The sequence below is a fragment of the Elgaria multicarinata genome, chromosome 9, assembly GCF_023053635.1.
Source record: "Elgaria multicarinata webbii isolate HBS135686 ecotype San Diego chromosome 9, rElgMul1.1.pri, whole genome shotgun sequence".
Taxonomy (NCBI): domain Eukaryota; kingdom Metazoa; phylum Chordata; class Lepidosauria; order Squamata; family Anguidae; genus Elgaria; species Elgaria multicarinata.
This window is the reverse complement of record NC_086179.1, coordinates 7,295,537-7,309,049: the sequence shown is the minus strand read 5'-3', so window position 1 is coordinate 7,309,049 and position 13,513 is coordinate 7,295,537. Positions and strand designations below refer to the sequence as shown.

The following is a 13,513-nucleotide window of genomic DNA, read 5'->3' as shown; positions in this document are numbered from 1 at the left end:
AAAATAAATAAAAACGTTACCAACACAAGACACGAAGAAAAGAAGATTGGTTTGCTTAGAATCATAGAATCATAGAATAGCAGAGTTGGGAGGGTCCTACAAGGCCATCGAGTCCAACCCCCTGCTCAATGCAGGAAGCTACCCTGAAGCATCCCTGACAGATGGTTGTTCAAGTGAATTGCGGAAGCTGGAGTGGATACTGTTGTTTTTATGTTTTTAAATTTTGTATCGGTTTTAAGGTTTACTGTTTTTAACTTTTGTAAACCGCCCAGAGAGCTTCGGCTATGGGGCAGTATATAAATGTAACAAATAAATAAATAAATAAATAATCAATTCCCAAAGATGCACAACACTGGTGGATGATGCTCCTTAGGCTAAACTCTGCCTCTGTAGGCATCCCTTGCCATTTCTGGTGAGGTGAGGTGTTGATGACATCAACTCCTAGCCTGTTCCATAACCTCCAAACCATACAGAATATGGTATTCCATAATCTGGGTTTTGGCAGGTGTTTTTCCTGATGTCCAATTCCTGTAACTTGAACCCATTATTCTGTGTCCTGCACTCTGGGAGGATCGAGAAGAGATCCTGGCCCTCCTCTGTGTCACAACCTTTTAAGTATTTGAAGAGTGCTCTCATGTCTCCGCTCCATCTTCTCTTCTCCAGGCTAAACATGCCCAGTTCTTTCAGTCTCTCTTCACAGGGCTTTGTTTCCAGACCCCTGATCATCCTGGTTGCCCTCCTCTGAACATGCTCCAGCTTGTCTGCGTCCTTCTTGAATTGTGGAGCCAAAAACTGGATGCAATACTCAAGATGAGGCCTAACCAGTGCTGAATAGAGGGGAACTGAATTGCAGTTTGCATATTGGTTTGAAATTTTGAAATTAGGGGAGTTTATGAATTGCTCCCCGCCATCCTGACATGGTGCTTAACTTCATTCAATGCTTTCCTCCAAGACCAGTCAATGGATCCAAGGGCAACACTGGATGTAGACAGGAGACTACAGCTGTGCTAGATCCTAGCCAAGGGCTGCTTGAGCCGCCCTAGTACTTACCTCCGAAGCAGCAACTTAGGGTGGTTTTTGCTCTCCAGGTTTTTGTCTATGAGGTCAGCCAGGAGTTGCTTGAGGACATCGGTGGCATACTCAAGCTTGCTCTGGAGCACTGTCATAATGAGGGAGGCCACGTTGCCACGGTCCCGCATGGAGAAGCTCCGCTGGGACTCCAAGGTGCGAATGAAGGACAAAAGGAAGACCTTGTTGTTGATGAGCTGGGCAAAGAGCTTCAGGCCTTTCTCCACCCGCTCCTGCCGATAACCAGGGACCTGTCAAAAAGAGAGAGTTAAGCATCACTAGAGCACCAGCTATATCCCTTGTGTCTCTGTGACATCTACTCCCACCTGGATCTGCTGGTGTGCATCGTCATTATTGAATCATAGAATAGTAGAGTTGGAAAGGGCCTATAAGGTCATCAAGTCCAACCCCCTGCTCAATGCAGGAATCCACCCGAAAGCATCCCTGACAGGTGGTTGTCCAGCTGCCTCTTGAAGGCCTCTAGTGTGGGAGAGCCCACAACCTCCCTAGGTCACTGGTTCCATTGTCATACTGCTCTAACAGTCAGGAAGTTTTTCCTGATGTCCAGCTGGAATTTGGCTTCCTGTAACTTGAGCCCGTTATTCCATGTCCTGCACTCTGGGATGACCAAGAAGAGATCCTGGCCCTCCTCTGTGTGACAACCTTTTAAGGATTTGAAGAGTGCTCTCACGTCTCCCCTCCATCTCCTCTTCTCAAGGCTAAACATGCCCCGTTCTTTCAGTCTCTCCTCATAGGGCTTCGTTTCCAGACCCCTGTTCATCCGGAATGAAGAGCAGGATCATAGAATCATAGGCCCGGTTCAGACGACATACTAAACCATGCTGCTTAACCACAACGTGGTTAAGGGAATCCTTAACCATGGTTTACGGTGTCGTCTGACACACGTTTTCCCTAACTTTTTTTCCCGTTAACCGCATTGTGGTTTGGCTCACAAACAACATTCTGCAATGTGGTTAGTGGCACAAACCATGGCTAAAAGTGTCGTCTGACACATATATGTGGTTAACGGGCAGAAATCATAGAGCTGAAAGTATAGACTGGCCGAAAATCCTTGTTCGTTCCCCAGGATGTTTTCCTCCGCTATCCAAGTAGTGAGCCTCGAATTTAAGTAACTGGCGTACAGCTTCCCCACAACTGACAGTAATCAATTCCTCATTCCTCATTATGGCACATCGCCTTTGAGGAATGATATGAATTGTTAAATTTTGTTAAATCGGTTCCATCTGTATTTTGTGGATGGTCAAGCACCTTTCATTCCACCATCCACTCACTGACAGCACAGGGATTTCTGGAGGGATGCATGAGAATTTTGTTCCATTTACACTAATGCACATTAATGCTAATTTGCAGTTTCAATAATGCACATTAGCGCATGTGTGATGGCACGTCAAAGGGGGGGGGGGGGGAGAATAGCCTGCAAGTTCTCAGAATCTGCAGAACTCTGAAAAAAGATGGCCTGCTGCTGAATCCACAGCTGATTAGAATTGGATTCCTTTGACATCCCTAGGAAACAGCATCTATATAGGTATATAAGACACTGCTAGTTGGAGCCTAAAGGAAGAATGGTAAGAAACGGCACTGTGTTTCCAACCATGCTCAGAAATGTTAGGAAATTAGAACTGTTTGAGGTGGGCCACTTTGGGCAGTCTGGGGCCAATTTTCTGCCCCCCCCCTGGAGCCACACCCCTGCTGCCACACTGGCCGCAGTGTCAACACAGAAAGAAAGAGAATAAAGGTTGGTTGGCACCAATATTTGGGGGCAAACTATGACAGAGCCTCAATAGGGCCACACTCAACTTGAAAACAAGGTAAGATTGGCACTTTTTTGCACCTCCATAGTGGTTTGCTGCCAAATGTTGGTGGCGAATAGCTGATTTGTTCTGCTGCTGCGGCTAGGGAGGCCAGGAGCACCCAACTGGATCTGGGAGTCTGATAGGCTCCATGAGGTCTGGCAACCTGGCCCCAGTCAGATGCTCCTAATATGAGCATGGACACCCATCTGAGCACTCACAAGGTCCCAGTAAGTGCTTGGCAGGCACCCACCTGTGTGATGAAATCGTGCACTTCCTCTGTCAGGGATGCTTTAGGGTGGATTCCTGCATTGAGCAGGGGGTTGGACTCGATGGCCTTGTAGGCCCCTTCCAACTCTGCTATTCTATGATTCTATGATTCTTCCTGCATCAGTGGCAGCTGCCATTGATGCAATTGGGGGGGGGAATTGCACAATTTTGGGAGCATCTGTAAACTGTGCACTCCCCCTGCACCAAGGACAGCCTTAAAGGTCGCATGGATGCATGGGTAAAGATGCAAATGCTTCATTTGCGGGGAGCTGCTGAGTGCTTACCGGGCCAAGACGAAACTCAAAAGAGGCTCACATGGCCTGGCAAGCAGAGGTGGGTGTTGGTGACAGGGCGAGTGCAGGTGAGTTCACTCACCCTTAACTGCTGCGCTGCTGAATTTTTGCAGTACAAGGGCAATGGTGGCAGGCCCTAGGAGGAGAGGCTGAAAGAACTGGGCATGTTTAGCCTTGAGAAGAGAAGCTGGAGGGGAGATATGACAGCACTCTTCAAGGACTTGAAAGGTTGTCACACCGAGGAGGGCCAGGATCTCTTCTCGATCCTCCCAGAGTGCAGGACACGGAATAACAGGCTCAAGTTACAGGAAGCCAGATTGCAGCTGGACATCAGGAAAAAACTTCCTGGCTGTTAGAGCAGTACGATAATGGAATCAGTTACCTAGGGAGGTTGTGGGCTCTCCCACACTAGAGGCCTTCAAGATGGAGCTGGGCAGCCAACTTTCAGGGATGCTTTAAGGTGGATTCCTGCATTGAGCAGGGGGTTGGACTCGATGGCATTATAGACACCTTCCAACTCTACTATTCTATGATTCTTCGGTTCTACAAAAGCCATGGCGTAGGGAGCAATTGCAACCCCAGCTTAGGACTGCTGGAGAAACCTGCAACAGATTCAAATTAGTTCTGATTTCTATGAATCCAACCCACAGATTCCCCAGCGGGCTGGATGGGTCCGAATGCTGCAGCCTCCACAGACTTCATGAACTGGTATACGCTAAGCTAAGAAAAGTATGCAGAATCTTACATGGCAACAAAAGTTCCATAAATTGTGGCATAAGGGGAGGGGTGGGGAATTCCGGACCCATCAACGAGCAGATGATGCCTGACAGTCTGCAAAGCACAGAGGGAGTAGATTTAACGCAATCCATACATCCCTACCTCAGCCCTACTTAAACAGATGCACTATTAAAGGAGTGGGCAAATTCACCCGCACCTGCATTGCTGGACGCTTGGCCTACACCTCTACTGGTTAGGCTGCACTCAGCTGCCGCGGTCCCCTCACTCCCAATATTGGGCTCTTCCCCGTTGCATCAATGGCGACCATAAATGGCACATTTGTGCAAGGGTAAAGTTGTGAATGCTCCATCTGTGCCTTTACCTTTGTGTAATGGGGCCTTTGCGGCCACCAATAATGCAAGGGGGAAAGTGTGCTATTTTGGCAGGGAGGAACAGGCAGCTGCCAAGCACTCATAGGGGCCTTGCAAGCACTCGAGAGGGTTCCACGCTCATGCTAGGCGTGCCTGACTGGGTCTGGGTGCACGGATGCCGGCGGGGTTCCACCAGAATCCCAGATCCACTCGGGTGCTCTGACATCCCTGCTATCGAAGCAATATGGTGATGGTATGGTATTCTATGCTCTGGCCAGCATCACCACCACCCTGGAGCTGGACGGCTGTCTGGGGCAGAGTGGGGGCCCTAAATCCAAGATTGCCCTGAAGTACGTGGAGGCAGTGACAGACTTTGTATTTCTGGGCGCAAAGATTACTGCAGACGCTGACTGCAGCCAGGAAATCAGAAGTTGTTTACTTCTTGGGAGGAGAGCAATGACAAATCTCGATAAAATAGTTAAGAGCAGAGACACCACACTGACAACAAAGGTCCGCATAGTTAAAGCAATGGTATTCCCCGTAGTAACCTATGGCTGCGAGAGCTGGACCATAAGGAAAGCTGAGCGAAGGAAGATAGATGCTTTTGAACTGTGGTGTTGGAGGAAAATGCTGAGAGTGCCTTGGACTGCAAGAAGATCAAACCAGGCCAGACTCCAGGAAATAAAGCCAGACTGCTCACTTGAGGGAATGGTATTCAAGGCAAAACTGAAGTACTTTGGCCACATAATGAGAAGACAGGACACCCTGGAGAAGAGGCTGATGGTAGGGAAAGTGGAAGGCAAAAGGAAGAGGGGCCGACCGAGGGCAAGATGGATGGATGATATTCTGGAGGTGACAGACTTGACCTTGGGGAAGCTGGGGGTGGCAACGGCCGACAGAAAGCTCTGGCGTGGGCTGGTCCATGAAGTCACGAAGAGTCGGAAGCGACTGAACGAATAAACAACAAACTCAGCATACAAAGACAATGGCCTCCTCTACATCAAGCAGAATATTCCACTATGAAAGCAGTACGAAAGCGGTATATAAAAGGCAGGAGCCACACGACTGCTTCAAAGTGCCCTGACAACTGTTGGGGCCCATTGAGACATACCATATGCTGCTTTCATACTGCAATATCCTGCTTGGTGTAGATGAGACCCTGGACACAAGTTTGCATCACAACAGGGCTGGACTTCCCAAAGGCCAGCTAGTTCGTTTTAAGAAACCCTCTCACCTCCAGATCCCTCAGCACAGGATGATCTTCAATACCAGGGAAAAGCACCCTCATCGTATAGGTCCGGTAATCCAGGAATGGAATGCCAGCTCCATCTAAATCGCTCGTTAGCTCATGGATGTCCGTCTGCAGTTCTGCAAAAGCTGTGGTTTTGACATGGGAAAAGGCAAACAACACTGGAATATTAAACAGGAAGCGTTTAGCCTAAGGGGATAAGAACCAGATGGTGCAGCTGATGGAGGATCGACCTTTGGCAAGAGTGTCCTGGGTTCAAATCACAACATAGCCACGAGGTACCTAAGGTGAATCACCATCTCGCAGCCTGACCTACTTCATAGAGTAAGTTTTATTTATTTTTATTTATTTATTTATTACATTTTTATACCGCCCAATAGCCGAAGCTCTCTGGGCGGTTCACAAAAATTAAAACCATAATAAAACAACCAACAGGTTAAAAGCACAAATACAAAATGCAGTATAAAAAGCACAACCAGGATAAAAACCACGCAGCGAAATTGATATAGAATTGAAATACAGAGTTAGAACAGTAAAATTTAAATTTAAGTTAAAATTAAGTGTTAAAATACTGGGAGAATAAAAAGGTCTTCAGCTGGCGATGAAAGGAGTACAGTGTAGGCTCCAGGCGGACCTCTCTGGGGAGCTCATTCCACAACCAGGGTGCCACAGCGGAGAAGGCCCACTGAAAGTTAGCCTGAAAGGAGAAAGTAGGACCACCTCCATGTCAATTACCCTGAGCTCTTTGTGGAAGGATGGGGGACACACGTTATAGAAGACAGAGAAAGGTCCTCAAAAGCACCTTCCTCAAAGCATGGCTTGGCGAAGAGGATATTCACAGCTTAGGAAGTGATATAATCAGTGCACACACAATACAACTAGGATGGGGAACCTCAGATCAGGTGTGTGGGGCATATCCAGTCCTCCTGGGGTTCCTCAGGTGGTCAGCTGAACTGGTCCATGACCGAAATAAATACACTGAAACTCTGGCCTTAGCTAGACCTAGCGGTCTAGCGGGATGGAGGGGTGAAGATCTCCCAATTTTTTCATCACAAGATCTCTCTCCCAGTTTGCACGCGGCGTCCTCGGATGGAGAGGCGTCGCGCCCGCCATTTTTTGTTGTTAAAGGGACAGCAGCGCATGAATGCTTGTGCGCAAAAGGTAAGTGATTTTTTTAAAAAATAATTACTTTTCCCGCTCCCCCCACCCCACCCCTGATGGGTGCACTACTCCTGAGGTGCTCTGCGCCCCATGCATGGGTCCTGGCTCCTCTCAAGGAATCGCAAGGAGACGGACAAACTATGGCACCCGGCCACACATTCTGCAGTCTCCCGCTCTGCAGAAATACCATTATTATTATTATTATTATTTATTTATATAGCACCATCGATGTACATGGTGCTGCCTAAAGGGTAGGGTGAGATCCCGGGGCAAGGGAGGGATCATCCCTCCCTGATCCCCTGATCCCCTGTGTGTCATGTGGATGCACAGGGATGATCCCAGGGATCACCCAGGGATTTCGCCTCATCTAGCTATGGCCCCATCTAGCTATGGCTGCACCCTTTTCACTTGCCCTACCATATTTCCAGGGTAGGGCAGACGAGCAATGTGCAAGATTGCTGAACATGGTCTCGCCATAGCGATGCATGAGAATTCCATTTCAGAAGTGAAATCTCAGTGCCTTTTTCCTGTTCAGAGCTGTGGATTTTTTTCCAGCCCCAGTGGCATCAATTCAATCTGTATCAAGTTGAGCCAAACCATGGATTCCATGGTATTATTATTATTCGTGCATTTTTGCAGGTGGGATCTTGAAATGGGATCTTAAAAATGAAATTTTTATTTATCTTTTCTTATTATTATTTGCGAACTTGTGCAAGTCCAAAAGACCACAGGTCCACCTGTTTGTAGCCCTTCAGAGATGTATCCCCCTCTTATCAATATCCTTCCCAGGATCATTCTCTCTCTCTCTCTCTCTCTCTCTCTCTCTCTCTCTCTTTCTCTCTCTCTCTCTCTCTCTCTTTCTCTCTCCAAAAATAAAAAATTTAAAAAAATGCAATACCACTTGCATAAATGTCAATATTCCCAAATACAAATAAATAATTAAATAAAATGCAGAAATGGCGGAACCTGGAAAAATGTTGCACTAATGGTGTAAACTGGGGAGAAAAGGTGCAAAAATATTTCCTGAAAGAAAGAAAAAATTGAGTATTTCCACCTGTCGGGTTGTGCAAATGGCTTCTTTATGGCCGCCATTTGCACAACATGACTTCTATGGGAATCTCCGAGTGGCCATTTCTATGCAAATGGTGTCTCCCTATGAGGAAGGGCGGCTGGCATTCCCGCTCTTCAGACACTCAGCCCCTTAGTGAGCAGGTCTGGGGGTAAGTGGCTCAGCGAGCCCATTCTGGGGGGCTGAATGTGGGGGAGTCCATCAGATTCATGGACCTGGTCAGGTGCTCACATCATCCCTGGGTTCAACTTCCTTATTACATACCACCAGATCCCTCTTCCTCCATGCTCTACTGCCTTAGCAGCTAAATCCCTTTCATTTCTCCCCAAAGCATGAGCTAATGGGGCTATACCTCTTGGACCTGGGTTTCAGAATGGTTCCTTCATGCTGCATCAAGGAGAAGGATCCCCAAGAGTCTTTCTGCCCCCCTTCCATTTGCTATACCTTCCTTGCATTCCAAGGCCACCCGGGACTCCAGGTTGTCCATTTGCATCTGCAGCCGTTTGAGGGTGAGGTCGCTTTCGCGGGACTTGCGCTTGTAGGCGATCAGCACGGCCACAATGAAGATGATGAGGAGACCTCCTGCCACGGCAATGCTGACGATGGCAGGCAGGCTGAGCGGGCTGTCCGGGGAGATGTTCACCATCCCTGGAGAAAACTCCATCCCTCCTACACGAGCCTGCAGGTAGAAGAAGGAACGGAGAAAGCTTGCTATCCTCAAGATGCCCCAGAACAGCCTTCCCCAACCTGGTGTCCTCCAGATGTGTCGGACTACATCTTTCCATAGTGGATGATGGGAGTTGTAGTCCAACACATCTGGAGGATGCCAGGTAGGGGAAGGCTGCTCTAGAGAGACGCTCCAAAGCCCGAAATATGGTCCTGGTGGCAAAATTCTGCTCCCTGTTCTTCTCAGTTTTCATTGCTCTTCTTCAAAAATCAGGTTTCTAGTCCATATGGCACCAAAGAAAGATGGGCTTGAAAGAGTATGGGCAGCACCTGCTGATGAAATATCAGCGTACAGAGGAGTGGATGAACCAGGTAAGCAGCGTTTTGGAGCAGGGACCAACTGGCCTGCAGAACTCCTTGTCTCTCCCCATAACTAGCCAAGGAGGGCTAAAAGAGTAGATTATGCAGAAGAAGAGACGTTATGCAAATTGGTAACATTTTGCATTCTTTATATGCAGAATCCAGCCTCTCTTCAGGAAGTGAATCACATTTGCCTTGCGGTGTGTTATAGCTGTCGCTTACCATCACTTTGTGCCGTCCAGTGAGATTCGGGGACTCGCATAGCAGCTGCACATCTGACACCGTGACCACACAGGGCTTCTCACCGACCAGCACGGTGTAATTTAGCTTGACATTCCCTCCTGCCACCGGTGGGATCAGGTTCTTCCCCTGGGTCAAGGGAGGAGAAAAGGTTAAAAGGAAAAGATGCAGCATCAAGGTGCACAGACCTCTGGAGTGGGTATGAAACCCGGGATCACCATTAGCGTTAAAAGCATGTGGCACCCAACTCGATGTTCTACTGCAACAAGAGGGATGCATGGCGGTCACATACCCCCTGTTTCAGGTATTCTCAAACAAATGTCCAAGAAACTTCCAGGGTCAGTATTATGAGGACCCCAAAGACCTGGGCAATCCAGTAGGATAATATTTCTGGAGGATGCTCAGGATCATGACGTCCTGCTGGGGTTCAAGTGATGTGTAGTTCTCTGTGCCTCCCAATACAAATGTGTTGAGTCAAGAGGAATGGAATCAGTTCCCTAGGAAGGTTGTGGCCTCTCCCACACTAGAGGCCTTCAAGAGGCAGCTGGACAACCATCTATCAGGGATGCTTTAGGGTGGATTCCTGCATTGAGCAGGGGGTTGGACTCGATGGTCTTGTAGGCCCCTTCCAACTCTGCTATTCTATGATTCTATGATTCTGGCCATAGCTAGACCTAAGGTTTATCCCAGGATCATCCCGGGTTCATCCCTGCCTGAGCAATGGATGCCCTGTGTGGCACTTAGATGAACAGGTTTGACCCCAGGACAATCCTGGGACAAACCTTTGGTCTAGCTACGGCCTCTATGATTCTATGATAAGAGGCATAGAGCACCCAAGAACCCTGACAGAAAATGATGTTTCCAGTTACTCACAGGCTCCCAAAGCTTTGACAGCATGGCCTTCAACACGCTTCTGCTGATTCCCTCACACCTTCACCAGGGTACTTTTCTGGGGCAGAGGGGAGAGCTGGAATGATTAGCTGAGAGCAATTTCGCCCTGCATTGGTTTTTCAAAGATCTCTTGAGAAAGCTTCAGGCCATGGCTAGACCTATTGGTCTAGTGTGACGGAAGGGGTATGATCTCGACATAGGGTTATCACGAGATCTCCCCCTCTGTCTACGCGTGGCGCGTGACGTCCCAGGAGGAAGAGGACGTCGCGCCCGCCATTTTGTTTGTTTATTTGATTGGAGGAGGGCACAAGCACTCGTGTGCAAACGGTAAGTTTTTTAATAAATAAATACATTTCCCCACTCCCCCCACCCCACCCCTAAAGGAGCTCTGTGCCCCATGCCCTAAGGAGCTCTGTGCCCCATGCCCGGGTCCTTGTTCCTCATGGTTACTCACGAGGAGTTGGGTCAACCCATGATGCCCGGCCACACGTTCTGCTTTCTCAGGATCATCCTGAGACCACGGGAAAAGTGTGGGGGAAGGGCCTGTCGCTATCCTGGGGCAAAGGAGGGATCATCCCTCCCTGCTCCTGGGATGCCCTGTGTGTCATGTGGTCACACAGGGATGATCCCAGGGCGATCCCCGGGATATCGGCTGGTCTCGTTATGCCCACAGAAAGACCAGAGACTTGTATGCATATCCTCTGAGAAGCTCGGGGGGAAATAACAAATGGTTTTACCATTGCTTGAGATTTTGGAAAGACATGGAAATACTTGGCACAGCCATGATTTTACTATGGACCTTCTACTCTCACTCCATACCTTTAATATAACAGGGGTTCCTGGCTTCAGTTCCAATATCCCAGAGGGGTTGAAAGCCTCAAAGACAGGATTTGGGTAGTAGGTGAAATTGGTTTTGTTGAGGATCAGCAAGGAGTGGACGTTGTCCAAGATGAAGCCGAACTCGTCCGGCCGCTCGGTGAGGTCAGACTGGTTGTCTGGATCAACCGCCAGGGCTGGAGCTTGGCAAATCATCTCTGTCTCGTTCTGCACTTCACAAACCTAGAACGGAGAGCCCACGAGGGAGCGTAAGGACAGGTGTGCATGTGTGCGACACATTAATCACACCAAGAGAAGCACAAAACGAAAAACCAAAACCACTTTACAGCTTGTAACAGCGAGAGATGGGGGAGAAAGTCATTTAGTTCACATTTTAAGGCAAAATCACCCAATTCCATACTTTAGAACCACTACAGGAACCGAAATTGAGTTATAGTTCGAAATTTGCACTTCTCCAAATTTTGCAGTAGAGTCCTCCAATCAAAAACTGCATACATTCGTGGGGGGGGGGGATGACACTCCAAAATGCATTATATTAGGAAAAAAAGACTGCTTCAAAAATGTGTATATTACGCAAGAATGCAGACAAGAATGCATTTATGAAGAGAAATGTGCTCCCAAATACTGACAAATAATATTGTTTAAAAAATCTTGACATTTGGGATGAACCAAACGTCGAACTGGAAAAAAAAGTAGAAATGGAGAAAAACTGAAATGGGCACATTTGTACATCCCTATGCAAAACCATGTTCGCCCCACTGATATTCACTCCTACTTGTGCCTTTACTCTTGTGTAAGCGGGGCCTTCACAGCCAGCATTTACACAGTGGGGGAAATTACATAAATAATTGTGTGAGGAAGGACGGCTGTTGAGCGCTTGTCGGGCCATGCAGGCGCTTGACCCATGAGCCTGTGAATGTGTGGTGGGCACCCAACTGGGTTTGGGGGCAGATGCAACAATGGAACCAGTTACCTAGGGAGGTGGTAGGCTCTCCCACACTAGAGGCCTTCAAGAGACAGCTGGACAGCCATCTGTCAAGGATGCTTTAAGGTGGATTCCTGCATTGAGCAGGGGGTTGGACTCGATGGCCTTGTAGGCCCCTTCCAACTCTACTATTCTATGATTCTAAGTCCATTGGACTCCTGGACCGAGTTGGGTGCCAACAACATCCTTATCGGTTCATGCCCTCTGCTGAAGAGGAAGGAAGCTATTTGCTGGATCAGTAAGCAAAGTGACAGGCACTCAAAAGACTTATTTAGGCTGTAATGCTGTATCCAGTTATCTGCGAGAAAGCCCTACTGAAGTCAATGGAACTTACTTCGCAATGGGACTTACTTCTGAGTAGACATGCAGGGAGCTTTGGCTATTGGGCAATATAAAAATGCAATAAATACCCAGAGGACCTTTCCTTCTGCGCTTCCCAGTTTGTGGAATGGCTTGCCGGGAGAGATTCGTCAACTTAACAGTCTTCCGGAATTTAAGAAAGCCATAAAGACTGATCTCTTCCGGCAGGCCTACCCAGTTAAATTTTAAATTTGCCTTTTAATAATGTGCTGCTTTTAATAATGTATTAGTTTTAAAAGTTTTAATCAGTTATATGATGTTTGCATTTGTGTTGTACCCCGCCTCGATCCAGAGGGAGAGCTAGGTTATTATTATTATTATTATTATTATTATTATTATTATTATTAAATAAATAAAACTTTATCCACAGGATCCTCTGAATATGTGATGGGAAGGAGAGGATTTGATTGTAACTTTTTGACATTCTTACTTATTGGGACTTCTTTTTTTTAATGATATGGAAGACATTTAGTTTACAAATGTCTTATCGTTGCTTATCCTGAACTTCAGTTTATAGCATTGCCTTCTTCTGTTGGCAAATAAACCTGTGTTGTTTTATCGCCCTGTTACAGCAGATGTCTGGAAGAACGTTCTTTCCTTGTTGCTGGAAGAACACGATTATCACTCTTGAAAACACAGATTACTTACTTGGAAATATTAACCATAACAAAAGCAATAAGTAGTTTTAGTAGTAGCAGTGGACATCATGAAGAAAATGGCTTCTTGTGCCTCAGCTCTGGTTAATTTGTGTCAGAATTCATTAAAATGAGAATGCTTTGGATTCCCTCTGAGCATATTTACCAGGGCTTGTAGTATTAGGAGAAGGTCCATGGCTGATATTAGCTGCTATTGTTTTGATTTTGGCCTGAGGCTAAAACAAATGAACCCGAATTGAACTGAAGCTCATCTCGGCCAAGAATGTACACAGGCTCTTCCGCTGATCCCGTGAGAATGCACCTGTCTTCACAGCCTCTGTCTAAATATCAGTCAGAAGCACCCAGCAGTTGGCAAAGTTCAGATTGGATGTAACTGAAGGGATGCATTAATCCTCCCCACTGGAGAAAACTCTTTTGCTTCCCATGAAAACGTTCATAGACATTAGCTCCAAAGCTACTTTAGGTGCAACTGACAGATAATCTGGGAATATGGGGAAACTATTGATGGG

General features: G+C 47.3%; 1 protein-coding gene across 4 annotated transcripts in view; it reads right to left on the bottom strand.

Annotated features, from left to right (window-relative positions):
* PLXNA4 (plexin A4) overlaps positions 1 to 13,513 on the bottom strand; it is a 695,664-nt gene that overhangs the window by 69,453 nt on the left and 612,698 nt on the right. For all 4 annotated transcript variants that reach the window (XM_063134640.1, XM_063134643.1, XM_063134642.1 and 1 more), the window contains 5 exons: positions 10,986 to 11,225; positions 9,258 to 9,404; positions 8,454 to 8,688; positions 5,765 to 5,907; positions 1,051 to 1,319 (listed from right to left, as the gene is read on the bottom strand). In XM_063134640.1, the coding sequence (XP_062990710.1) occupies positions 1,051 to 1,319; positions 5,765 to 5,907; positions 8,454 to 8,688; positions 9,258 to 9,404; positions 10,986 to 11,225 (1,034 nt within the window). The remainder of the gene's footprint in view (positions 1 to 1,050; positions 1,320 to 5,764; positions 5,908 to 8,453; positions 8,689 to 9,257; positions 9,405 to 10,985; positions 11,226 to 13,513) is intronic.